Source organism: Cinclus cinclus, chromosome 17 (genome assembly GCF_963662255.1).
Source record: "Cinclus cinclus chromosome 17, bCinCin1.1, whole genome shotgun sequence".
NCBI classification, from domain to species: domain Eukaryota; kingdom Metazoa; phylum Chordata; class Aves; order Passeriformes; family Cinclidae; genus Cinclus; species Cinclus cinclus.
The window spans coordinates 13,803,805-13,831,000 of NC_085062.1; the positions used below are offsets into that span (position 1 = coordinate 13,803,805).

At 47.2% G+C, this 27,196-nt stretch overlaps 1 protein-coding gene across 1 annotated transcript in view; it reads right to left on the reverse strand.

The window, feature by feature from the left end:
- AIFM3 (apoptosis inducing factor mitochondria associated 3) overlaps positions 1-27,196 on the reverse strand; it is a 38,869-nt gene that overhangs the window by 7,853 nt on the left and 3,820 nt on the right. Inside the window, exons 2-13 of the mRNA XM_062504299.1 lie at positions 23,422-23,635; positions 12,416-12,525; positions 11,026-11,135; positions 9,938-9,982; positions 8,689-8,785; positions 7,439-7,551; positions 4,573-4,659; positions 3,868-3,959; positions 3,079-3,209; positions 1,874-1,989; positions 1,164-1,235; positions 781-844 (exon numbers count right to left, since the gene is read on the reverse strand). Coding sequence (XP_062360283.1) covers positions 781-844; positions 1,164-1,235; positions 1,874-1,989; positions 3,079-3,209; positions 3,868-3,959; positions 4,573-4,659; positions 7,439-7,551; positions 8,689-8,785; positions 9,938-9,982; positions 11,026-11,135; positions 12,416-12,525; positions 23,422-23,635 — 1,251 coding nt within the window. The remainder of the gene's footprint in view (positions 1-780; positions 845-1,163; positions 1,236-1,873; positions 1,990-3,078; positions 3,210-3,867; positions 3,960-4,572; positions 4,660-7,438; positions 7,552-8,688; positions 8,786-9,937; positions 9,983-11,025; positions 11,136-12,415; positions 12,526-23,421; positions 23,636-27,196) is intronic.

A 27,196-nucleotide genomic window follows, 5' to 3' on the forward strand; every position in this document is an offset into this window, starting at 1 on the left:
CTGCATCAGCCTCTGGCCCCCTCAGGATCCCTGTCCTGCCCAAGCCATCAGTGTAACCTGCCCACTGTCCTTTTCTAGTGCTTGGAGATAATTTTAAATTTAATTATCTTTTATAGATATTTTGAAAAAAATTATATTTAAAAGGGAACCTTTGAGTTTCCAGCCTGGACTTCTCAGCCTCCCCCCCCAGTCTGTACATTTCTTTCACCTTCCTTCTCCCTTTTTCATCTTTTTCTTTCCTCCAGCCTTTTCACAAATTAGAGTAGTCAATAAAAACAACAAAACCAGAATTAAATTAATTCTGTGATTCTTTGAGTCCACAGCATTTTGAAGAGGGAAGGAAAGGGACTATTTCCCCCTAAACGTAAAGGGGCAAAATACAATATTCTATGGGGTATTTTCTTTTATTTTTTAGTATAGGATACATTTTTTATTGCTTTCAGCAGCAATTAAAAAGCAAAAGAACACACTAAAGAAAATTGGTTTCGGGAAGCTTTAATAAAAACCATCTTGAGAGGATGAAACTGCTTGAAATGTTTTGGGGTTTTTGTCTGAAAAAAAATTACTTTCAAAATATATTTGCAGTTGCATTTTGTGGTGGGGACTTTAGAAACACCTTTTTTTCTAAAAACACCTTTGCAGACTCATGTGTGGCAGTCCAGCAGGGCTGGCAGACCAATGCCAGTATCCCTGGCCACCCAGCCCCAGGGACCTCCTGCTGCCACATCCCCTCCAACTTCTTCTCTGCCCTCCCTGGTTCTGCACCCACACAGCCCTTACCAACACCCACGACACAGACGTCAGCACGCAGGACCTTCCCACTCTTCAGCACAACCTCCTTCAGCTGCAGGAGACACAGGGGGCACATCAGAGTTATTTTAGGGACAAAACCCCTCTGTAGCAGCAGGAAGCTGTGCTGGCAGCTCACCTCCTTTGTGAAATGCAAAATTGACCATAATTCTTTAAAAAAGCAGCAGCAGGTGAGCAGGAGCAATGAAGTCACCCCACACACCACAATGGCATACATTTGTTCCTGGGGGCCAGATCCAGGAGCATGAAGTTCAGGGGAGAGGAAAGAGGGGAGAGCAAAACCCTGCAAAGGGAATGGTAGCTCTGGGGGATGCCACAGCAGTTCTGCCAGGGAGCCCCTGCCCACCACTTACCTTGCCCTCCTGCTCCCGCAGCTCTGACACCTCTGTCTGCATGTAGAACTTCACCCTGTTGTTCTCGAACATCTGGAGGGGGGACAAGGGACAGAGCAGGGGACATCAGGACCCTGAACCACCCTGGTCCTGATGTCCTGCTGCCCCCAGCACTGCCTTGCCCACCCTACAGGCTTGTCTCAATTTGTACTACTAAGGGGGTCAGCATCCCTAAGACAAGAAGGTGCTCCATAGCACATGGACCATAACAGGGAAAACACAACCCATTCTTACTGACTGCTGCTATCACAGCTTTGTGAATAAACGTGAAGTAAATTAATTAGTGCTGTGGGAGAATGGCTTGTAAGGACAGTGCTGAAGGCAATTCTCTCAGATGAATTACAGCTGTACTGATTACCAAGGAGTGGAAACAGCCTTGCCAATGAGGATGGGTGTTTTTTATAAAAGAGTGGGTTAGCTGAGTTAGAATCTGCTGGTCATGCAGTGAGAGGGAAGGGTTGAGTTAGCCAGTTATGCAGAAGGAGGGAAGGAGTCAGTGCTGTGTGGAGCTACCTGTTGGAAACTCACAGAGAGAAGGCATGAGGAGTTTTTAAGATAGTAAGGGACCGACACTGGTGTCAGTCGTGCCTCCGCTGTCATAGTGCAGTAAGTGAAACAAGCAAAACCTGCTCTGTTACCAACCCCCCTCCCAGATGGAAAAGCAAGGTCACCTTCATGACAGTGCGGCCAACCCTCTCCCCAAAGAACTTCTTGAAGGGGACATGTTCCAGCTCCACCAGGGACACAGAGTGGGCCCTCTCCGTGAGGTAGGCGGCCACCTCCATCCCTAGGGAAGAGAGGCAGGTCCAAGCAGCCACATTAAGTCGCCCAGCACTGCCCTGTGTCCCTGGCTGCAGATGAGGAGCAGCCACACCCACTCTGACTGGGGAGGCTGGAGCTGCACTCCTGGGAGAACTGGGGAGCCGCCAGAGCAGACACCAGGGATCACACCGATTCAGGCGTTCTTAGATGTAGGTTTTAAAGACCAAAGGGAGGAACTGGACATGAAATGCCAAAGTGCCCTGAGAAAAACATGGAACAAGGGACACCAGCCAAGGGAAACCTTCCTCCTATGGCTGGGACAACCTCAGTCGTGGTCTAAAAACAGTTCTTGGTAGTAGCTGTTTTCACCCATCAGAATGGTACAATTTTGGTGCTGGGAATTGCATGGGGACCTCTACCAAGGCATTTTCTTTCCGTGGGGGTTTTTAGAAAGGAATCCTTTTGATGACCTGCAGTTTGCAATTGGCCCCCCACACCACATGCTTTTCTGTAGATCATATTGATTCAATCATTAAAACAAGTTTATCTTTTATAAAAGAAGAAAAACAAATAATGAACATTTTATATAAATTCCCTAATAACCATTTATGTTTAAGGATTGCAGGGCCCACTCTTATTTTGTTAGGACCCACAATAATTTTGTTGGAACCACACCAAGCAAAAAGAAGAGCCATCAAAAAAACTACAAGATATTTTCCTGTGCATTTAAAAAACTCACCACACTGCTAAAATGTAAAAGAGAATAAACCCACAGGTTCCCTCCCACCCACCAACACGATTCTCCTGACTGAAGCCAACTCCAGACACACCAGATTTGGACCCACATGACCACCAGTACTTGTCTGGCCATGTGCTTTTCAGACTGGGACAACAATATCTGTGCCCATGCCAGCCCAGCCTCTTGGAAAAATCAATTTCTTTGCCATGGAAATGTCCTTACACACACCTGGGGCTGGAGGTTGGACTACCCCAGGTCCAATTTTGTGGGGGTATTAACTCTAACTGGGCAGTCACAAACTGGGCAAGGGACTCTACCCATCTGCAGGCAGAGGTGGAGAGTTGGGACAGGGACATGGGCCAGGCAGGCACTCACCCAGGAAGGATGCTCCCACGATCACCACATTCTTGCTTGTGGCCAGTTTCACCACACGATTGGCATCTTCAGGCGTCCGAATGTTGAAAACATTTTCTATCTCTTTGCCTTTGCAGCTGAGAGTTTTGGGCCTGAAAAACACTGAGGATGATATAGCTGCTTTTCTCAGCTCTGTGTAGTTCAGTTCCCAGTCAGGGCTGCAGACATCCCTTCTGGAGCTCCAAGAACATCCCCAAATTTCCCTTTTTCACCTCTCTCTAGCCTGGAGACATAACATGGAAAAACCTAGATGCTGGTGGCCAGTGGTGGAGTAGGGGGTGCTGAGCAGCCACCCCAGATCGCATCATGGACTGGTGTAGCCACAGGTCCAGGGGAGCTCCTTTCTGGAGCTCCTTGCCAGCACAGGACAGGCATTGCTTTACAAGGCCAGGTTAGATGGGGCTTGGAGCTACTTGGTCAAGTGGAAAGTGTTCCCTGGACACAGCAGGGGTGGGTGTATATTCATCACATACAGGATTAATTTTAAGTTCCCTTCCAATAGAAACCATTCTGTGATTCTATAATATATGAAGCAGATATATATTAAATAGATTATGATATATAAATGTAGATGTAGATACATATAGACATTCCTAATATTTTTTGTGTTCCTTGACTTTTCCATACTCAAACAAATTCAGTGTTCAAATTCACCTGCCACATTTCATCCCTTATCCCCAGGCACAAGCTCTTCACATTCTCAGATAAAACAGTTTCTCTTGATCTTTAAGATGTTTGTCTGAAGCTTACATGTTTCCCGTTGCTATCAGCAGCTTGTTGTATTCCATCTTAAACCCATCCTTGAACACAGCTATCTTGCTCTTGATATCCACAGCCGCCACCTAAAATCATTCCTAAATAATGTTAAGGGAAGAAATCCCAGGTTTTCACCGAGGACCCAACCCAATCAACTCGTCTGTCAGGTTTTAGTCCTCCATTAGTTAGTTTTAGTGAGTTAGATAATTGCTTTTAGTTAGTCTGTTAGTTTTAGTCCCCCTGTCCACAGCTTGGCTAACCCACACCTTAAATATTCCTAGTTGCCTTTTCACAAATCCTTGAAGGTCTCCCAGTATAAATAAAATAATGGGGAGAAATATTTAAGCCATCATTGTCTGCACTGTTTGAAGGCTAATTATCATTATCAGATGGTGTCTGGTTCCTGAGATCCACATGAGGAATGGCAGGTAACACATGATGGTCGCCACAGATGGCCACACCGTGGTCATGCCCAGGGTGCCCTTCCTGCCACAGGAGCATTACATTAGCTGTGTTTTGTATGACCACACTGAGGCAAAAAGGTTTTTTGCACTCTGAGGCAAAAAGAGGGGGGCTGGGAGAGACCCAACATTCACACAGTGGCATCCAGTGAGCCAAAAACAGATAGCAGCCACATTCCCTAAATACAGCCTTTGCATACCAGCACTTTCCTTCAGGCGAACGCAGGACTCTCCTTACCTGCATTTCAGTCAGGACTTCGATGTCATAGGTGCAGAAGAACTCCTTGGGGCGCAGGGTGATCTGCTCAGGGTGGGAATCCATTGACTGCAAAAAAAAAGCCATTCTTCTGTCAGCTGCTGTGGGTTGAACAGGTGAGGGGAGAAACAGCTGCTACCAGCACAAGTCAGCATTTGTTGCATGGGTTAAGAGAATGGTTCAACAGGGCTGGAATGAAAGCCTGTTCAAGTAGGAGTCGTCACAAGAGGCTGGTCTGGGTTCTGGTGCCTTCTCTGCCAGTTCAGCATGGGTGTGGAGTGGCTCAAGCAGGACCACAGCAAGTGCTTTGGAGTGTCAGCAAAGCAGATGTAACTGCAGCCCCCTTCAAGTACGCACAGGTTCACAGGAGCAAGAGAAGAGCCTCATTTTACAACACAGGTGGTGAGACCCTGGAACAGGTTGCCCAGGGAAGCAAGCCCCATCCCTGAAAGTGTTGGACTGGAGCAAAACCCGGTCTAGTAAAGGGAGTCCCTGCCCACAGCAGGGGGGTGGCACAGGATGACCTTTATAAGTCCCTTCCAACTCAAAGCATCCTATGATTATTTGGAAAATAGCCAGTTACCAGGGTGAATGGAAGCCAGAAGAGCAGTAAGAACAAGCAGTATTAACACACAAGGATACACTTTCAAAAGCACCCGAGTTATGCTGCACAAGTTTTATCCAATGCTGAAGCAAGGGGGTGGGGCACATCTTCAGCTGCAAGACAAAGGTTCTTGCTTTTCCCAGCCTTCCCTAATCACTGGGGTGAGATGTACATCTTTACACAAAGGGTTGAGCCCGAGCTCATCTGTCCTCCTCACTCTATTGACACAAGCTCAGACTCAGGCTGAGGACAAGCTGAGCATCAAGTGACCTGCTGGGTGTGCAGGCTGCTCCCTGCTTGTATACTGCCTGCAGCATAGCAGAAACAGGCACAGATGCCATGGTCAAGTCCTGCTATAGATGAGCACACTGCTTAGCAGTAGCATCTACTCATGCCACACAGGTATGATGTTTTAACTTGACCCAGTAGCGACAAGGGATGCAGAAGTCAAGGGCTGGCCTTCCACCCATGGAGATGGATGTGCAAGATCCTTCTCCCTGGAGGTGGCCTGCTCAGGGGCTGGAATGAGCCTGACAAGACACTCCCTTACTGTGACTTCAGAGTAAGAACGCTCTGCTCAGGAGAGACTGCTGTCACAGGATTCGAAGCAGGGCAGGGTCATATAGGTTTTATTGAAATTCTTCGAATACTCCACATTTACAGAGAGAAACGCCTGACCCCCTGTGACAGTGTGCAGGGAGGGCAAAGCAGAAGAGTGCACAACCATCACAGCTTTTGCTGTTGCTTGCATGGGGACAGTAACAGAGATGTGACAACACAGAGAGCGTAGGTCATGGTCCAAAGCGGACAAAGGGAAACAGTCCAGCAGGACCTGAGGACAGACTGGTAACAGGCGTTCAACAGGGCAGAGGAAGGGCAGTGCTGCAGTTTCAGGGAGCAAGAGCTCTTCTGCTTACAGAGTTAGTACTCCTTCTCCAGTGGCTTGTACAGATTTAGTCCAACTCACAACAGGATTAAGAAAAATTCCAGTATTTCCTACCCTCTTCCCAAAAATTCTGCCTTCTCTTCCATGGCCTTTGTGCACCTTCCAAATGCAATTACAGCCAGAAGTGTTTCATGGAGGATTTAACAAACCATGTACAACATCACTTGCATGTGAAACGTTCTTAGTATTTAATGGAGAGAAGAAGAGCCAGTCTAACCTACATGGGAATAAGTGCTTGGAAGAGCTGTCTGGCTGGGACAGGGACTCTCAGATTCTCCGAGCTTCCCAGCACAACCCCTGTGATGCTTGGATGCAGGTACCAGGCAGCTGCTCCTCACCCCAGGCAGGACTTGCAGAAGCATAGGAATGGCCTGAATGCTCCCAAACAGCTATGTGCATGTCTGCCTGTCTTTGAAAATCCTTTTTTGGGTGCTGGAAGCAGAGTTAGATGCTGTGATTATAGCAGTCTCCATGGATAAGCATTCCTGACATGAGAATGAAGACATAATTCACCTTATGTTATCTCCAAGCTCTAAGGTCAAATGCTGCTGTCCAACTTGAGCTGCTGTCTGACATCAAAGGAGGCTCAGGAATCAGCAGCAAGAAAATCTGATTAAAGAACATCCTGTGTCTATAAAATGGAATGCAAAATGGGATGTGTGCCAGAAAAAGTGACCTTTGCACTTCCATCAAGTTACCAACTTGTGATGACAGCTGAGAATCATCATAATTAAGGCATAGAGCGTTCCTGGGCAGCAAGAAATAGGCACTAATAAAACCCCCCCAACACCATTTTTCACATGCTCCATTTCATTGCCTTAAAGATTTTGATAGAGAAACACTTTAAGAAGACCCATCCAGGTGCAAGCTGGCTAAGACAGCTACCTTTATATCTTTGAAGAATCATCTGAATTGTGGAATGATTTAGGTTGCAAGGGACTAAAGGCTCATCTCATTTCAATTTGCAGGGATACCTTCCACTATCCCAGGTTGCTCCAAACCCTGTCCAGCCTGGCCTTGGACACTTCCAGGGATCCAGGGGCTGCCACAGCTTCTCTGGGCAACCCACACAAGGAAGAATGCCCTTGTTTTTCTGCTGGAGTACTCTTAATTCAGTTGGAAAAACTTTTTTTGTGTTTCATATTTCAGTCACAAAGAGGAAAGAAAATTCAAAGGAAACAGAAGCAGGATGACTAAGGAAACAGAACCTTGATGCTGCAATGAATAATAGTGGGGAAAGGTCCTAGAGTAAATTTTAAAACTGGGGAGGAATATGGCATACCCAGAGTGATACAAACCTTACTGAGCTTTGGTCTGTCATAGGGCAAGTGTCTGTCCATGGTGCACATCACAATCCGGTCAGAGAAACCCTCCTGGCGCAAGGTCTCTGCACAGACCAGCCCAGCTGCCCCTAAGGGAGAAGGAGACCAGTGACAGCCATGTGTATGTGGCCTTGGGAGGTCTGTGCCCTTTACTGCAGAACTCGCTGGGGCTGACTCCAAAACCACCACCTCCACCAGCCCTGGCCTCACTTCACAGCCTTTCCCAACTCAAACAGCTCACATGGGAAGGTGGTTGAAGATGCACAAGGCACGAGAAGGGACGCTCTGTCTATGGACCGTGACGTAAATCCTCTTGTCTGTCCCTAAACTGTCACAAACCCACAAAGAGCACACTAAGGAGTGATGCTAATGCCTACACACCTCTCACAAAGTCCAGGGCACAAGCAGCTGCTCAGTTCCTTGGACTTCTTTTGCCAAGGAATGGTCTGTGCAACCTGCTCTTGGTGAATTTATGGCCAAGCATGGGAGCAGGGAGTCCTCCCTTCTCCATGGCCAAGGTGTTGGTAGTTTGACTCACTGCAGAGCATTTCCCATGCTATTTCTTTAAAGGCTTTTTGTTCACTTGTTTCAATCACAGAAAAAAAAAAAGTTAAACAAAAAGGTGCCTTGACACTACAGCCAGGCAGCCTGGCTGGCATATCCCTTTTTCTCTGACTGAACTGGTGAGACTGGAGAGCTCAGGTGAGAAGGAGGAGAGGAGAGGAGAGGAGAGGAGAGGAGAGGAGAGGAGAGGAGAGGAGAGGAGAGGAGAGGAGAGGAGAGGAGAGGAGAGGAGAGGAGAGGAGAGGAGAGGAGAGGAGAGGAGAGGAGAGGAGAGGAGAGGAGAGGAGAGGAGAGGAGAGGAGAGGAGAGGAGAGGAGAGGAGAGGAGAGGAGAGTATCAACACCACAGGAACCTGAAAAGACTTTATACTCATCATCTGTGGAAATCAGGAGTTGCTGATGTACCTGGGAAGGGAGTAGCAGGAAGAGGATTTGGGGTTCACACAAAGCATGGCAACAGAGAACTATAAAGCTCCACAGATTGGAATACAGGGTATCTTCGGATCATTAGCATGTAGGCCAAAAAGGTTCTCTGGTGTGACCCTTTGCACAGGGAGGGATGCAGGAGGGGTGACAGAGGGCACAGGATACACAGACACCCCCTCCCTGCATCCCTGCCTGGAAGGGGACACACACAGTGGTCCCACCACGTGCCACCCTTACCTGCACCAATGATCAGCACATTGGTGCTGCTCAGGTTGTAGTTGCTCAAGGAGATGCACTTTGCCATCACCTTTGTCCTCCTCTGTGTCTGAAGAGCCTGTGTCACCACCAAAAAGAAAAAGAAAAGCAATTATCTTTACTCAGCATTACCCTGGGTAGTCAGGCAGGCATGGGACAACTGCAACAGTATCATAAACCAGCTTGGATAGGAAGGGAACAACCACACCCTTGTATGAACAAGGACTCCAAACCCCTGCTCATCCAAATATCATTCCAATGTCCAGTGCACTACACCTTACAAGGTACAAAAGAAAAATAAATCCATCATCTTCTGCAAAGCCATGCAGCTACTCAGAGCTGGGGTGGTGATGGGGCAAAAGAAAAAGTAGGTGTGTCCTTGTGCAATTCTGCACCAAAAGTGAGATAGAATGAAGAAGCTCTGTCAGGAGGAATTTTATCCTGGACCTGAGCAGAGCTTATAAACCTAACATCCAAAGCTGATGGACTTGTCCAATCCACCAGAGCACAGGCATGGACCTGTGCCAGTGTAGCAGAGGCCAAAATCTGTTCTGGGTAGAGCAAATAGACTCAATTTCCCCTCATCACATCTCCAGATCAGTTGGAGTTGAAGTGCTGCCATTCAGGTGACATCTCTGGATCTAACCCAAGTATTCTAAGGGCCCATTTGGGTTCTGAGCCACTGGATTTGCACATGTGTACATACAACCATGCATCAAAAGAAGGCTTTTCATGGAAAGAAAGATGACAGTGGCCTGAGTGGGCTTCATTCTTCATCCCATCAGGATAGGAGAGCCCTTTCTACCTCTGCATCAGGTTCCTCTCCAGCAAGAGCTGAGGTGTGAAGAGGGAGCACAAGCAGCCTCTGTGATCACCATGCCACATTCAGACAAGGCCAAACGGCTGCAGAAGAGGCCTCTTTCCATGGGCCAGCTAAATTAAAAGTTGCTCTGAGCTTAAGGAAACATAGGACAAGTGCAGGACAAATGCCTGTAAGACCTGAAAGAATGGACAGCCCAGGCCAGTTGTCCTGCAGCTGCAGGGAGGCTGGATAGGACAGGGACCCAACAGGTATGCCCTGCTCTACTTGTACCTCCATATAAACTGGATACTCACATATCCCTCTGCCCAGACCCGAGGATCAAAGATAAGCATTTCCCTCCACCTCCATGCACATACAACAAAAAATGAAAGCATTGGCCTTGATTTTTGGATGTCAGTGGCCTCTCACCTGCTTACTTGCTCGGATGTATACCTTCTCCTTCTCAATCTTCACCTGAGGGTGACAGAACAGTGCTGGTTTGCAGAGCAGCAAGGGCTCCCTCTGGGCAACAGCTAAGGAATGAGGGGTGGTGGCACCAGGTAACCTGTAGGAGCAGCTCAGGCCATGGCAGGGCTCATCCCAGCTCGAGGTTCTGGGATATCCTGCCTTGTATCAACCACGCACCATCGCTCAGTGTACAACCTGATTTCTACCCCAAATTTACATACCCACTCCTGCTCCAAATACCTCCCAGACTGGGCACTCCCAGGTTCCCAGGAGGTATCTGATGCCTGTGGGTGTGTACAAGGGAGCTGCAGGGAGGAAGGAGCTGGATGCAGAGATGCTCTCTGCTGGCTACACCAGCACATCTTTGGAAAGTATTTGCTTCATGCCATACAGAATGTTGCTTATCCCTATAAAAAGAGTCATTTTGTGGGTGACACCAAACTGAGTGGTGTGGTTGATGCTCTAGTGGGAAGTGACCCGTACAGAGGAATGTGGCCAGGCTGGAGAAGTGGCCAAATTGGAATCTCATGAGGTTCAATAAGGGGAAATGCAAGCTGCTGCACCTGAATGTGAGCAATTCGCTTTATTACTCCAGGCTGGGGGATGAAGGAATCGAGAGCAACCCTGAGGAGGACTGGGATTGTTCAGCCAGGAGAAGAGAAGGCTCCAGGGAGACCTCAGAACCACTTCCAGTGCCTTAAGGGGCTCCAAAGAGCAGGAGAAGGACTTTGGACAAGGCCCTGATGTGACAGGACAAGGGGGAATGGCTTCCCACTGCCCGAGGGCAGGGTTAGGTGGGATATTGGGAAGGAATTGTTCCCTGTGGGGTTGGGGAAGCGGTCGCACAGGTAGCCTAGAGAAGCTGTGGATGCCCCTGGATCCCTGAAAGTGTTCCAGGCCAGTTTGGAGTGGGCTTGGACCAACCTGGGATGGTGGAAGGTGTCCCTGCCCAAGGCAGGAGGTGGAATGAGGTGGGCTTTAAGGTCCCTTCCAACCCAAATCATCCCATGATTCTGTGGTTTCCTCTGCTGCAGGGACAAGGATCTCACCTGGAACCTGGGTAAACTATCCAAGCCGGGAAAGTCCTCAATGTCACCTGTGCCGATATTGAAGCAAGCTCCATGCCAGGGACAGCGAACTCTTCCTTTGGACAAAACCCCTGCAGGGAACATGGCAGAGCAGGGTTGGTGCTGCCCTGCAGCTGCCTCCCATCCTGTGAGATGGCACTTCTACAGAGGACACATGGTGGCTGATGTGCACCTGGATGGGCAACAGTGGAGTTTTCTCAACATGCACGCTGGGCATGTTTGGGACCAGCTGGGATCCTATATGAGTAATTCCTTCTAAAATGCCCTGGATGGCAGGGTCCTCCAGTACCTCTGGGCACAGTTCCAAAGCTGTCTGCTCTGGGATATAACCTTGCTCTCCAGCCAGGACGGAGCTGCCATCCCCAGAGGCTTGTGGTCATCCTTACAAGCCCCACTATTACCCAAAACAAGTGGTGCCTCAAGCAGAGCATCATTGATTTAGAGTACATATGTTCCAGAGCAGACCTTGGCATAGCAAGGCACCTGCACATGCCTGGGAAGCTCTGGCATGTGCCCAAAGCCATGTGTTCATTTCTCTAGGTGTTGGTTCAGAGACTGCTACCTTAGACTTCAGCTTTCACTGCTACAATGCCAGGGCAGAGCACAGGCCACCATGTGGCCAAGGACTGGTCTTAAGCTTGTGTCTCTGCTTGCTGAGACACCACAGTGCCACATCTCATCACCACCACCTGTGCAGTGCAGGGGCAGCCCCCCTGCACCTACGGCTGCAGCAAAGTCCCTAGAGAGATCCCTAGCTGCTAACCACAGTGGAGGGGCTGAGAGCATGACTGCTATACCCAGCATGACTGCTGGGCCAGCAGTGCCCAGAAGACACTCAGAAGGATGTGCTCCTGTCTTCCCCAGGATCCCACCTCCAGCAAAGTGCCCTCCCCACCCCAGTTTTGGTGATGCACATCAGCACACAGCCTGCTGCCATTGAGTAGGCTCAGGGCAGAGACCTGACTGAAGCCTGTGCTGAGAAAGTGCCAGGATAAATAATTTTAGGTGCCAAGATAGGAAACCAATCCACCTCATCCCACTTCAGTTACTAACATGAGCAACATTCTTTTTGCTACTGAAAGGATACCATCAGCCCAAAGAGAGTCCTCTTCCCCCTCAACAAGGAGAAGCCCCAGCCTTGTGATCAGCAGTGGCAGCTGCAGACCAGAGCTGGAAAAGTGCTCCACGGAGTTTTGTGCAACTCCAGCTTGGTGCTTTCCCCAGCCAGAAGATGGTCAGGTGATGCTGAGTGTGCAGTGCAGCACTGCTGCATGCTTGGCAGCACAGTCAGGGCACTGCCCCTTGCCCTGTGATGTCTTTGGCTGCTCTCTGGGACAGGATGCAGACTGACCTTTGACCAGCGGAGCCCCATAGTGGGGACACTTGTGTCCCATGGCGTGGAACTCGCCATTCTCCTTGATGAGCAGAGCCTTCCCGCTGGCCAGGTCCACTTCCCGCATCCTAGGGAAGAGGAATATGGAAACGGATGGCAGAGCATCCACCTCACAGCAGATGCCACCATTCCACTCTACAATTCAACCCTAGTGCCACCAGGCTCCACTCCTCCTTCAACTGGCTCACTACTGGCTTCAGGTGACTACAGATGTGGGTCATTCCTTGTCACCAAGCTAGCTTTGGAGGTGGCTCTACTGTCCCAGCCTGGGCCACATCTGAGCTGGGCCATTGAGTTGCAGCATCTAATTTATCCATCACTGTGCCAAGAGGTGGCTCAAAGCACGTTCCCAGCTGCTGGGGGAGCTGGTAACAGGAGCAAGAAACCAAACTGGTTTTACTGTGACATTAGCTCCCCTCCTGGCCCCAGCAGCTCAGCAGGCCCCTGCCAGGCTTGTGTTCAGTTTTTCAAACCAAACACAACATATCGCAGAGCTGAAAACCAGGAGAGGTGATTCTTGGGGTATGCCCAAGAAGAACCTTAGGGTCTGCCTCCCCCACCTCAGGGGGTTTTGCTCTGATCCTGGCCATGTCACAGGGTCACTTTTCCTGATAAATCCCTCTGGACAGCAGACAACTGTGTGTGACCTTCTTGATGTTTTCCTCAGCTGCTTTTGCACAGTGCAGTTCACACTGTGACCTCCTGCCGGCATCAGGTTCCTGGCCCAGCTCTGCTGGGTTCAGCTCTGCTCTGCAGAGGTGCCAGCATACTTCAACACATTCCTATGGAGAGGTTCAGATTCTCTTTGAAATCTCGCAGTTGGTCACAGAACAAGAAGGAATGGTCTTAAACTAAAGGAGGATCAGTTTAGATTAGATATAAGAAAGACGTTTTTACAATGAGAGAGGCATTTTAGCAGGATCCTCTGCCTGGAATGGGGTAAGACAACTCGAACGATACTCACTGTTGCAAAGCTGTCAGAGGGTCTTGAATTATGCTAAATTCAGTCCGACTCATCAACCCCAAAGTTAAACATTCTGATAGCAAGAGGAAGACAGGGCAGATATGGCAAATTATCCTTATCTAAAAATGCTAAGCTGGCACAGCTGGCCTGCAAATACCTGACTGACAATCACTCTTTACTCTAAAAGTCCTGTCCCTTACAAATACCAGGTTCTTCTAGCATATCCCTTATTGGAGTGTGTGTGGAGATTCCTCCCTGGGGTGGGGACACCCTTCAAGACAGAGCGAAGGAGATTTGTCCACACTCACTGGTCTGGGTGAGTGACGTCAATCTCTCTATCATAATCGTGGGGTTTTTCCAGCTTTAATACAATTACTTTAACATACTAAACTCTACTATTACTTTTGGCTTTTATCCTATAAAGTAAATAATTCTGAGTAAGATCTTTTTGTCTAATAATTTATGATATTAAATCATTCATTTTTATGCAAATACTTCTGGTTTGCCATCCTTATCCCTGCAGAACAAAGTTGTACAAAGGTTCAATCACACACTTGTAGTTCCTTAGATTTAAACGGGGCTAGGATTGGATCCAGCCACACCAAGGCATCTTTTGGAGAAGGAGTTTAAAAAGCCAGGGGGTGTCCTTTCTGCACCTCCTAACTCAACAACAGCTTCTTTCACAAATTTTGTCTGAAACTCCCACTCCCCCCAAGACAAATTGACATAGTCAGCAGCATTACAAATAATTTTGAGAAAGAGAGAAAAGGCGTAACAGAATATTTACAGCAGCACAGGACACATAATCTTTTATAATCTTTAGTCAGTGAACAATTGATATGAGTGGGAAAGGATACAAGGAAAATTAAATAAAAATAGAGATTATGGAAGATTAAAAAGGGAAGAGGTATCATGTGTCATGTACTGGGATTATATTTATAGGCTGCATGGCAATGGAGAGAACCAGTTATAAGAGAAGCTAATAATCTGAGAGAGGAAATAAAAGACAGAAAATATGTACAACTGTCTTTATAGTATTAAAATGACCAATCAAAGAAACAGTTAAAAGAATTTAAGGAAAAGGCAAAAGCCTTGGAAGAAAAATTAGAACTGGCATTATAAAAATTTCCCAGTGTTGAAAAAATGTGAAAATTATCACCTGAGGATCGGGATGATGATTTTTGGGAAAGCCCTGAGGAAAATGCTGATGAGGGAGAATGGAACTCCAATGAAACAACTGATCCTCCACCTCCTAGAGAGGAAAAGGTTCCAGATTTAAAAATGAGACACATAATTAAGACCAAAGTGTCCAAACCACCCCAAGGTGGTCAGAGGAGGAACATGGATAGAACTACAGCCTGGGACCCCCTGCAACTGGCAAATCTACAGGAAGAAAATCAGGGAAGTCAGAAACTGAGTATTTGTGAAGAGTGAGTCTCTCTGGGGAAGCTAGAACATTGCTGAATGGAACTCATGCTAAGCGACACTGGGGGCCAGGAGTCTTATTAAATCTTGGACCTGAGCCTGCCAATCAACTCCATTCAATAACCAGTGAGGCTGCATGTTGGGCAGGAGGAATAAAGAAGAGGAGGAAGAGGAGAGCCAGCTTCCATATCTGTACGGTGACCTAATGAAATTTCTGCTGCTGTTACAAAAGCAGCTTTGATGTAAAAACATCAAAAACATCCCAGTCTCGGTGGACATGAGTCGTAACTAAGACTTCTATTGAGAGAAGCCTCTGCAATGATAAAAATTTATTTAGTGGGATGATGTGATTAAATTTGAAGAGTTATAATGCGTAATGAAGCTTTACAAGATCCACAGGTGATTATCCCCACATGGGAAAAATTCTTGCATGGCTTGGGAACTAGACAAGGAAAATGGGCTGGGAAAACCATTCTGGAGAGCAAACTCAGGCTATTGAGAGGAAAAAAACTTGAATTCAAAACTTGAATGCAGATACCTCCAGAACGTTGGGTGAGGATTTTTTAACATACCCTACTTCAGAGAAACAAAAGATCAAAATTCTGCTTACTTCTGGGAAGAGCAAAAGGAGCTATGGAGGACAGCAGTGACCTTAGGAGTCCCCTGTGATACCCTCGGCAGACAGTCCAATGCAGGACAGCAGACTTAGTCAAAGTGGTGCAGGATGGAGGGAACACAAGTAATGGAAAGCCTCTACAGGAAAATTCTCCCCACCCCACCCCCCAACCCTTTTGAGTTAACAGAAACACAAAAGGAAAAAGATACTAAGTTCTGAGTGAACTTTGGGCCTCCTCACCAAGCACACTATGACCTATAAATGGTTTAATAAGAATAGGCCCCATATTTACTTACCAGTAGGACCTAGAAAACAACATTTTCATTTTCTAATTACTACAGGAGCACAAATATCACCAAACACCCCCACAGATGCTGAAAAATAAATTTAAGTTTTAAAAGAGAGTCCATCTAATAGGATTCAAAGGACAAAGTATTATATATTTTACAGTCAAAGTCTGTTTATAGTTACCTGGGGAAAAATGAATGACCTCACACACATTTGCAATCACAGATTATGAAGGAAACATTTTAGGATATGATATCCTTAAAAGAAGTTTGGCAATTGCACAACAGGAATGTTTGGTCATCCAGACCCACAAAAACTCCATATAATAAATTTTCAGAAAAAAATAGAAAATTAATCTATTAAAAATTTTGAACAAACAGGTATTATATTTACATACCCCATGTAATTCTCCTGTTTGGCTGGTGAGGAAGCCAGACATGAGCAGGTACTTAATGATTGATTAATTGATCAATGATTGGAGCTGAATGGGGTTTTGCTGAACATGGGACTTACTGTAACATGTTCCAGAAAGGCCCACACAGACCTAAACAAACATTAGGGTTCAGTTCTGCAGCATTAAAAGATCATGAGAAGAGATACTCTGACTGGGAAAAGGGATTATTATCTCTGACCTGAGCTCTTAAACAAGAAGAAAAAATTCAACATCACCAATCTGTGCAAATCCAAAGACCCTTTGATCTATTAGCCAGTATTAAGAAGGGCTGTGCTGCACAAAGTGGAATTGCATAGAGACCAACAGTGCACAAATGGTGTGCACATGTCTCAGGAGTCACAGATCCAATGGATATAACTGAAGGGACAACAAAACCTTCAAAATTACAGACACCCATTATCCCAGATATGCTAGCTTTGCAATAGCTGCGTAAGCCTAGTGCTATACTTGGTGTTCCTGCAGTTACGTCATACTCTGAAGTTAAATACATCTGGTTCACTGATGCCTCAGCCAAACAGCTGGACGGTAAATGGAAGCACAGAGCAGTTACCAAGGGAACATCATGAAGTTGTGCCAGGAAAGGCTCAGGCTGGAGATCAGGGAAAGGTTCTTCCCTCCCCCAGAGGGTGCTGGGCACTGCCCAGGCTCCCCAGGGAATGGTCCCGGCCCCGAGGCTGCCAGAGCTCCAGGAGTGTTTGGACACCAGGGATGGACAGGGTGGGATTGTTGGGGGGTCTGTGCAGTTGTGCACAGGGTGATTGTTGGGGGCTGGGCTGGATGATCCCTGTGAGTCCCTTCCAACTCAGGATGTTCTGTGATTCTATGGATGGGGCTCTGAGCACTCTTTTCTAGTGGAAGAAACCCATGGCAGAGGGTTGGATCAAATGGCCTTTAATAATCCCTTCCAATCCAAACCATTCTGATTCAATGATTCCATGGTGTGGTACCCTGAATCAAAACACAATTAGCACAGAGAGAATTGTTTACAACACTGAGCTTGGCAGATTTTAGGCTCACTGGACCACACATCCCTCCTTGACCAGCTAAACCAGGATGAGATTCAACCCCATCCTGGACAAAAGCATCTCTTTGTTGATCATGTACCTTATTTGCAAGCCCAGAAAGAGCCACTGAGCACACCCATCGACTGAATGAGTGATTGATGATGCCACTAGCACTGAAAAGCAGCATTTTAGAAAATCCTTTCTACCACCCTTGGGTTGTCCAAGAGATGCTCAGGGATAAACTGAGCAATACACACCTCTACACCAGCTGCATGCAGGTCAATTTGTCCACAGCATCTCCCAGGAATGTAGTGGGGATGTTGTGCCTCCTCCATGGTGCCCAGCGACTCTGGCTCTGCCTCCTGCAGGCTGGCTCGACACAAGCTCTGCATTGCAACTTCAACACATGCTTATATTTGCTAGAGTTCCCATGCCCTGCAGACTGTGTAAAGACTGGGCTTGTGTTGGTAGCCTTGTTAGAGTGGTCAGTGGCACTATCTATTGGAGCATGAGTCTTTCAACAATCTATCATTCCCAGGAGGTTGCTCATTGGTCCTCTCTGCAGGCTGGACACTGGGCTGCAGAAGGCTCCAGCACTGAGGCCTCCACTCTTCCACCTCCCAGACCTTGGCCAAAAATATTTCCACAGCTTTGCAGAGCAGTACCCAAGCGTTGTTGAGTGACACTGATGTTGTTCTGCACTGAGCAGACATTTACTCTCTGCCCTCTCACTGAGCCTCCACCAGGTCTGCCAGACCTTGCTCTCAGCACATCCTGTCTCTTCTCACCTGTCAGACCTTTCCAGCCAATAGTCCTGATACATTCTGTGCAATCCATGGTTTGCCTGAGGCACTGAACCTCTTTCCAATGCAACTATCAGCAGCTGCTTCCTCAGAGCAGAGTTTTCCAGCTGACCATGGAGGCAAGTAAGAGTTGAGGAGAGAGCCCTTGCTTTATACAGAGCTGGACAGGGAACACAGAGCTACTGTTCCCTGGAGACTTCCCCTCTTCCAGCCAGAAAGCCTATCCCTACACGCTTGATGTTCATCTGGAAATCCTGGTTGCTCCCACTGCATGGTGAGGATCATCTCTACAGCTATCCCAGCACATTGCCTTTGGGGTGCCAAACACATCACTGTGGCCATAGCAAACCTCACTTGCCCAAAGAAGTCATTGGCCATGTGTGATTCCAGAATGTTATTCATGCACATCAGGTTCCAGGGTCTCAGGAGAATGGCACAGACTTTTGCATGCTCATTTCTTTTCAGATAACATCACAACTCAATCCTGTTACTTGCCCCACTCTGCTTTGAAGCCACGGAGATGAGACCAGGGCTCAGCCCACGAACACTTCTGTTCCACCCTCAAACCCACCTCAAGCCAGCCTTTGGGCAAGTGCTTCACCTGCATTAACTGTTCAATGACAAATGCTCAATTTCCCAATTTCTGTGCCACCTTGGGTGAAAACCAGCAGAGCTCACCACACCTGCCCTTTGCCCCATTAATTCAGCTACCTTGCTCCTCAGAGATGCAGCTCTGCTCCCTCCCCAAGCAGGACACTCAGCACTTGGAGCTCTTCCCTCTGCACAAGGGGAACAGAGCAGTACACGTCCTGCTGCATTCCTCAGCTGATAAAACCTGCTCATTGGCAACCATAACTCCCTGGGAAGATACGGTAAGATAAGTTAAAGAATTTACAGCTTACCCAAGAAGATGTGTGAGCTGAGAGAGTCAAACACAAGACCTGGTCTCTTCAAGCCAGCACACAGCCACCTGCAAGGCTCCCATCCTGCACTCACTCCAGAGTAACCCCTAGAATGATTTACACCGCCCTGCACTCGCAGAGCTGTTTACTCAGTTGGGAATTTGTCCTGTTGTCCTACCCCACTCCCCACTTGGGAAGCACAGCTAAATCTCACCTCTGGCCTGCAAAGAACCTTTGGTCAAGAGCTGTGAGAGCATTGGGGGGCTGTTTTCTGTCCTTCCAGTTAGCCTGCTGGGAGGCTGGCTGGGTACAGTAGCAGCAGTTTATCCTCCAGTATCTTTCTGCATCTCAGTTCTGCTGAGGCTGTGCTGGTAGCAGAAAAACATAAAGGTTGGGTAGAAAGCATACTCTGTGCTTGCAGACTACACTAATGCAAGGCAGCAGTGCCCAAAGCCTCATGCCAGCACCCTGCACTGCTGCCATGCCCATGCACACCCCTGCCCATGGAGAATCATCCCTCTGGATGCCAGCACAAGGGGACTTCTTTGGCTTGGCCTATTGTTCACAGGAGTTGTGGGACCCTTTCATAGAACTCCTGCCTTGCCTTGGACTCAGCCTGCTAGAAAAGAGCTATTCTCAACCTATATTGTCTGGTGTCGGCATTGTCTGCTGTCACATACATAGCACGTTGCAGCAGCTGATGCACATGGAACCAGCTCCCAGACCAATGCCATCTCCTAGCTCTGGCTTTAGCTGAGAAGCTCCCTGCTATGGCCACCTGCAGTCAAGTATGTTCTCACAGGCTGCAGCCAGCTCTTCCTCACCTGCCCCGCAGCCAGAAGAGCTCTCCCAATCTTTTCATCTATCATACTCCCTGCTCCCCAGTCAATCTAGCTATTCACAGAATCACAGGATGGTTAGTGTGGTAAAGGACCATAATGACCCTCTCATTCTACCCCCTGCCATGCACAGGGACAGCTTCTACAGACCAGGTGAGGCTGCATCTTGACCCTGGAATACAACACTCCCTGTGCAACCAGTATTTCCCAAGATAGCCTCCCTCTTTTTCTTCATTCCACGATCAAGACAATTCTGGTTGCTGGCTGTGCTCCGCCCTGCTCCTCTCCAGCCCTGCTGCTCACCTGCACAGGTGGCAGTAGGTCACCCACAACTCCACATGTCAAATCTCCTTGAGGGATACTCTCCATCACCCACCAAAGGCACCCACATCCTTGAGCAAAAACAATCCCACAGATGGGTTTGTCTTTGCTTGAGGAAGAATGGATCCAAATTTACTTCCTTAATACACTCTTCACATGCACCACAGGGACTTTATCCCCTTCTACAGTACATAGAGGTTTTGACTGGACAGGGCCAGCCTGACTGGTGGACCCTCTGGCATTAACTGACAATGTGGCCTTCACTAAATACAGATCCCAGTGTTTGAAGGTTCCACCACCCATTGATTTCAGTGTAGTCTTTAACAGTGCATTGCACCATTCCACTTTCCCAGGGGCTGGTGCATGACAGGGAATATGGTACACCCACTCAATACCTTGTTCAGTGTTTATAAGCCCACTTCCTCTGAAACTTTAACAGAGCCCAGGTATCCATAACAATACTTTTGAAATTAGTCCCATTGTCTGACTTAATTCTTTCAGTGCTGCCATGTTGCCACAGGGTTTGTTTTCCAAGGGTCAAAATGGTGTTCCTGGCAGTGGTGTAAAGCATGGGCTATGTCTCCAGCTATCCAGTCATGCCTTCTACCATTGCCAGCACCTAATGCTTGCCTTGGCAGCATGTTTGCAGCAGTGTGATGCAATACATCTGCCAGGCCTCTCCATATGTACATTGACCACCACCCCCCAGACCACAGGAGCTTTACCCACTTGGCCTTCTTGATCACAGCGCACTTTTCACAATCACAGATTACCCAGGATATAGTGTCCATCGTTAAGTCCACCCCTTAATTACGAGGCCATGTTGCATCTCTCCCTTGATGGCCTGAGGTATTACAGGCCCACTGAGCCAGAAATAATTAACCCTTATCATGCTAGCCCAGACCTACCTGAGACACTTTAATCTCAGCAGCTCAATCCACCTGTCCATTGTTCTGACACTCCTCAACACCTGACTCTTAGGACATGTGCATCTACATGACAGACTTTGACAGCCAACTCTGCCAATGAAGCAGACAGTCTTGACACAGTTCACCAGCCCAAATGGGTTTTTCTCTGTGCTGCTAGTTGGTCTTTTTCCACTGTTCCAGCCACCCCCATAAAACATTTACTACCATCCATGAGTCACTGTAGCGTGTTGGCCATTTCTCTCACTCAACAGTATCTAAAGCCAGCTGGAAGGCTTTCAGCTCTGCAACCTGATTTGATCCACCTTGTCTCTCAATACCTTCTGCCACTCGCCATGTAGGGCCCCACACAGCAACCTTCCATGTTCAATGCATCCCTGCAATAAGGCAGGAACTGTCAGTGAAGAGAACACATTGCTTTTCATTTTCAGGTAGCTGATTGTATGGGTGGGGCCTCCTCAGCACCTCACCTTCTCCTCCTCTTCTGGTGACAGTCTGAAATTTTCACCTTAGAGCCAGTTTGTGATGATTTCCAAGATCCCAGGGCAGCTGGGGTTTCCTACCTGAGCCCGCTGTGTGATCAGACCAGTCCACTTACTCCAGGTAACATCAGCGTCACTGATGGGACAGCAGAGACTTTCTCTTTGAACAGGCAGCCCAGCACTGATACTTGAGGTGCCAGAAGGAGCTGTGCTTCCATGCTAATCACTTCTGAGTCCTCAATGTTATCATGTCTTAAACCAATATCCCACAGTGCACCAACAGAGTGATCCTGACCCCTCCCCTGCTCTCAAAAGGAGCACTGTGATGGGCACAGAGAGTATATATGAAATTATGGACAGGGTGAGGTACCACGCCCACATGAACAGTCCAAGCAACACTGTGGCTAGTTGCTCTGTACCTCATACAACAAATGCTTAGATCAAATTTTCTTTCCAAACTCTCTGGGGTGATCTGTTGATATCTCAATCCTTCCCACCCTATGTTGGGAGTTAAATAAAGCTGCTGTGGTTTAGGAATGGAATTCCCCAATTTAGTGCTCCCACTAAAACCATGCTGCTGCTCACTCTCTAGCCCCATTTGTGGGTGGCTGGAGAATTGGAGTCACAAAAGCAAAGATCACAGGCTGAGATAACAATTTACTGCAAACAGCAATGAGAGAAGAAAACCAACAGTAACAGCAAGAATATTAATAACACAAGTGTACAAAAGAGAGAGTAAGTCACATGCGAAAATGCTCACCCAGAGCTCAGAGCTCACCATCCCACTCCCTGTGGCTTGGAACCAGAATTACCCCACCTTCCTGTGCACCACGCTCTGTCCCCCACAGTTATTCAATCGGAAGGAACCACTTCTACCCACAAGAGACTCCCTTTCCCTGCCCTGGCAATGAGACGAGGTTGTATTGAATAACCTCCAGGTTCAGGCCATGCATCTCTTGGCTACTGCAAAAATTAACCTTGTCCTGGTTGGAAGCAGGATACAAGCCAAGTAACCTCAACTGCTTCACATCATGTGAAGATTTAATTCAATGGAGTCCAGTCCTTTGTAGAATGGTATAATACATAAATTCTCATTGCAATGAAGAAAACCAAAAAAAACAAAAAACAAAAATATTTATTCCTGGATGAACTTACATAAGAAAATGAATTTATGGCCCGTGAAACCCCTTAAGTTTTGCACAAGTAGTTCATAGTACATGGATTGTTCTTGGATACTATCACGGGCAATACTTCAGTTTAAAGCAAACAGCTGCCAGACTCCTGCTGGGTCCCACACACTTTTTGTTGTTCCCTCACTGGAACAAAAGCTGTTCCAAACTATCGTCTTTTACATACAGATGGAGGCCTCTGAGATAACAATGGAACCTGTACTTCTACCCCAGAAAAGAGGCACCTGTAAAGCACAGTGACTGGGACAGGCACTCTTTAGACTTCAGAAACTTAAATCAAAATGTGCCCAGCTGAAATGTGCTCTCATCTGCAGAAGATCTGAAAAGATGCATCCTTAGTGAAAGAGCAAATTGATGAGCTCAGCTGGAAGAGTCAAGCACTGCAGACAGGATGGAACACATGACCCACCCCATCAGCTCCACTCATATGCTTCTCCTGTTGTTTTGTAAAATCACTACAGCTATAAATCTATGAAAAAAGTCTAGGTTGGTTAACACAAGTTGAGCAAAGCCTCCTGAGAAATCCTGCTACAGAACATCACCTCTTTCTGAGACAAGTCCCAGTCCAGATCATGTAGGGAACAGCAGACCTTCTGGTTAAAAACAGTTGTCACTTGTCCATGATGTAATTTTTTAAGATATAAAAAAAGCTTACGAAGTTAAATTATCATCTTCAACATCTCTAAAGAACAAGAGAGGTTGGGTTAGAAGGTCTCTCAAGTTTTATCTGGAAAAACTTTGGGTACTTACTGTCCATTCTCCAGGTCCTTCACATGGCACACAGATGCTTCTACCACGTCCTTTGTGTTGTGGTAGGGGTTGCTGGCAATTGGATGCTCCTCAAGGTGGTAGTGCCGGGCAGTCCCATTAACTTTGTAGATCAGAGGGCTGGTTTTCCCATTGGGTGACATCTCCTCCTTGCTTCTCTCCTTCTCAGGTATCACAACTTCAATTTTCACTTCAACTGCAGGAACGACCCAAAACCTTTGTTAAAATTAAGCCAGAGGTTTTGCTGCTGTTCACTGTTCTATCACTCATTCCCTCCCTGAACTTGGAAACAGACATCGAAACAGATTTTTTTGTTGGCTTGACTTGGAAGATAACATTTAACATCAAGCTTGGCTTGATTACCTGAGCCCATTATTCCCCTGTTCCTTCTGCACTGGGGACTTTGCATCCATGAAGTACATATTCTTGAAAGCAGACATGAGTAATTGGTTCAAAACAACCTCTCAGGTACAGTTCTTGTCCTGTTTAATGGGAAACAGCTTCAGGCAGCTCCGTATGAGGCATGCCAAGGTCTCTGGAGCTCAGACAAACTTGTAAAACCCCTTTAATTGTTTGTAGGTAATGTTAACTGAAAGAGAAAGCCAACACTGCATGGTGCATAAAGCTGCTTCATTAGATGGAGACCAACAAATAAGGAACTAGAAATATCCAAAATTATTTCCATGTGAGGTTTTGAGTGTAGAGTGATTCTTCAACAATAGGTGAGAGAAGCAAGGATGGCCCATTTTTCTCATGTGTACACCAGTGAACAGGTCTGACAATAAATCATCCCTGTCCTGGGGACCAGAGGAGCCAGGAACACATGGGAGCAGGGGACAGTGGGGAGCAAAGGCACTCTCCTCAGCCACCCAGATGAGGACATGCAGAAGTTACTGTGAGGGTGGTGAGGCCCTGAAACAGGTTTGCTCAGAGAACTTGTGTCTGCCCCATCCCTGGAAGTGTCAAAGGCCAGGTTCGATGGGGCTTGGAGCATCCTGCTATAGTGGAAGGCGTTCCTGGCCCCATGGGCAGCGGGTGGAACTGGATGAGTTTTAAGACCTCCTCCAGCCCAACTCATTCTGTCATTCTGTGTTGATATGAGCTCCCTGAAGGACAGCGCTCACCTACCCTCCTCACAGACCCACCCAGCTACATCCCCATGACCCACCCCATGCCCAGGCTGGGCAAGCTGATCACAGCAGCATCTGAAGCCACTGATGAGCTCTCACATCACAAAGTGGAAAACATCACTTTATCTCCTAGGGACTTCATCAAGCTAAAGTCATTCATATAATAATAAACACCAGGGAGGTTCTATAGCAAGCCAGGGGAAAGTGCCAGAGACTGATGAAGTGTCTCAAGTACATGGGAAATCATTGAGCTTCCCTCATCTTATAAATGTCATGAACAGGAAAATCTGTGTAGAAGATAAAGGTCACAAACTAAACAGGTCAAGGAAAGGCAGAGGAAGGGCAAAAACAAGCCCTTCAGCAAGGCTTGTAAATGACAGGGATGCTGGATCTTCCCAGCCTCATCTGTTGTCACTTTCATTGCAAGTATATTGAGAGAACAGTGGAAGAACAAGTCAGGGAGAAGAATTCTGAAAGGTAGAAAAGCAAGTGGCCATGGCCATGCAGGCCCTGGAGGCAGGCGGCTATCTCAGGAGTCCTGCACATTTCTGCTGTTTGTGCATGCTCAGCAAGGCAAGGGATGCATGGCTTTTTGACAAAGTGCCAAATCCCTGTGCTCACCCAGGCAGGATTCACCAGGGGTGGTGACACACAGATCCAGGAAAGTGATTTTCTGTGTATGAACACTGAACCAACAGAAAACATCACCTTCTGCTGTGCTCTTGCAGCTGCAGGAGTTAATGCAAATGAATAGGGCCAGCACCATGCATTAAAAACTCCACATTGCTATGAGCAAATCTGTTCCTGGAGCTCTAGAGAAGCAGTCCAGCTGCTGCAGGCACCCAGTGAAGAGGCTGCTCTCCCTAGGTACCTCTTTCCTAGTGGAGGCAGTGGGAGAAGCAGATATGGATTTCCCAGGACAGAGTTTGGAAGTATAATGAATACCCATTTATGCCAGTCCCAGTGAAATACTTTTGGCTCAAGAAACAGGAGGCTGATATCATATGATTTCACAGTCAATCTGCAGAAAATGTGGCTGTGCATCCTTGCAGCCAGACTGCGGAGCCAGACCATGTCGCAGGAGGAGACAAAGGTTGGACAAATCTGGTGGCTCTGAGCCCTAATGGTGAGGGGGACATGGATATCAGTGAATTCACCCTGCAGAAAACAACTCCCATCTCTCACTTGGCTGATGACCCAGGACTTTGTTTTCCAGAGCAGTTTGGGTCAGGCGAGCATATGGAGTGCCCACTGATTCACAGGCAAATGAACCTGCAGGGATGAAGATGAAAATGTAGCTCTGAGCTTTTCCCTTCTTCCTCAGTTAGAATAACATATGCAGGAAGCAGCAGGTCTCTGGCATTCAGCCATCCCCAGTTGGCACCCACCAACACTGCTGGACAAATGTTCAGAGGAAAAGAAAAAGAGTTATAAAATCTCTCTCCTATTTCAGGCCCCACACTTCACTGCTTGCCTCTGTGGGGGGCATATCCCACTTGCCTCTCAGCAACCCTTTCTACCCCCATATCCTCCTCCTTCTCATGCCTCTTAGCCCCTCATGGGGTGTCCCTCTGGCCTGAAACCTGCATTCCCAAGGGATGATCCCTCCAGGAATCCAGGACTAAGCAGCACCTGAGCTGATCCAGAAAACTGGTTCAGTTGCCATCAGGGAAAATGGCATTTAAATGAAATATTTATAAACCCAAGTTTAATTCTGAAATCCAATTGGTACAATAGGGCTGGGGTCAGTGTGTTCCAGCTCTTGGACAGTCACATCTTACAGCTGCTAGAAGAGAGTCTGGACCTTAAAGCAAACTGTTTGGAAAGTTTTAGGCATGTGACTACAAATCTAGACAATAGGCAACTCCTCAAGAATATAGGTAGAGATATGGATATAAATATGGATATTCCTACATAGGTATGGGCATAAAGGTATAGATGCAGATGATATAGATAAAAATATAAATAGATATTTATGTATGTATAGGTATAGATATAGAGGAGAGAAAGAGACAGAGATGTGGATGCTTGCCCTGGGCCACCAACATCACTTATACATATGTGTGTGTATGTGTTTGTGTAAGTTCATGCACGTTTTTAAGATACCTCTATAGATACACACTTACACAGATGAAGAACCAGAAAGCCAGAGCTGGAAATATTTGATAAGAATATAGAAAAAAGCAGAGGAGCCAGCTGAGCATTAGCCAGTGCTCATATCACATATCCACATACACCTCAGCACTGCAAGTTCTCACTGCCCAAAAATCCTGAGTCAGCTCCTCGAAGTCACAGAATCATTTAAAATACAGACTCTTGACAAGACTATAAACCCGATTTTTTTTCTCCCAGGTTTTCAGCCTTTAGGTCAAGCACTGCTGGGATCCTTCACATACAATCAGGAACCACATCCCAACACTATTTATCACAGTTGGTTCAGGTGGTTTTTTTCTCTTGTGGCCACAATGTTCTTGTGCTTTGCCTTGATGTCACTCACACAAGCAGTCAGTCCCATCTCCTGTAAATTTATTCCTTATCCATCACTATTCACAGCCTTGTGGGACAAGTCAAAGCCTCTGCTTGCTCTTGGAAGGTACTTTAGACGTGAGGCTGGAACTGTTGACATA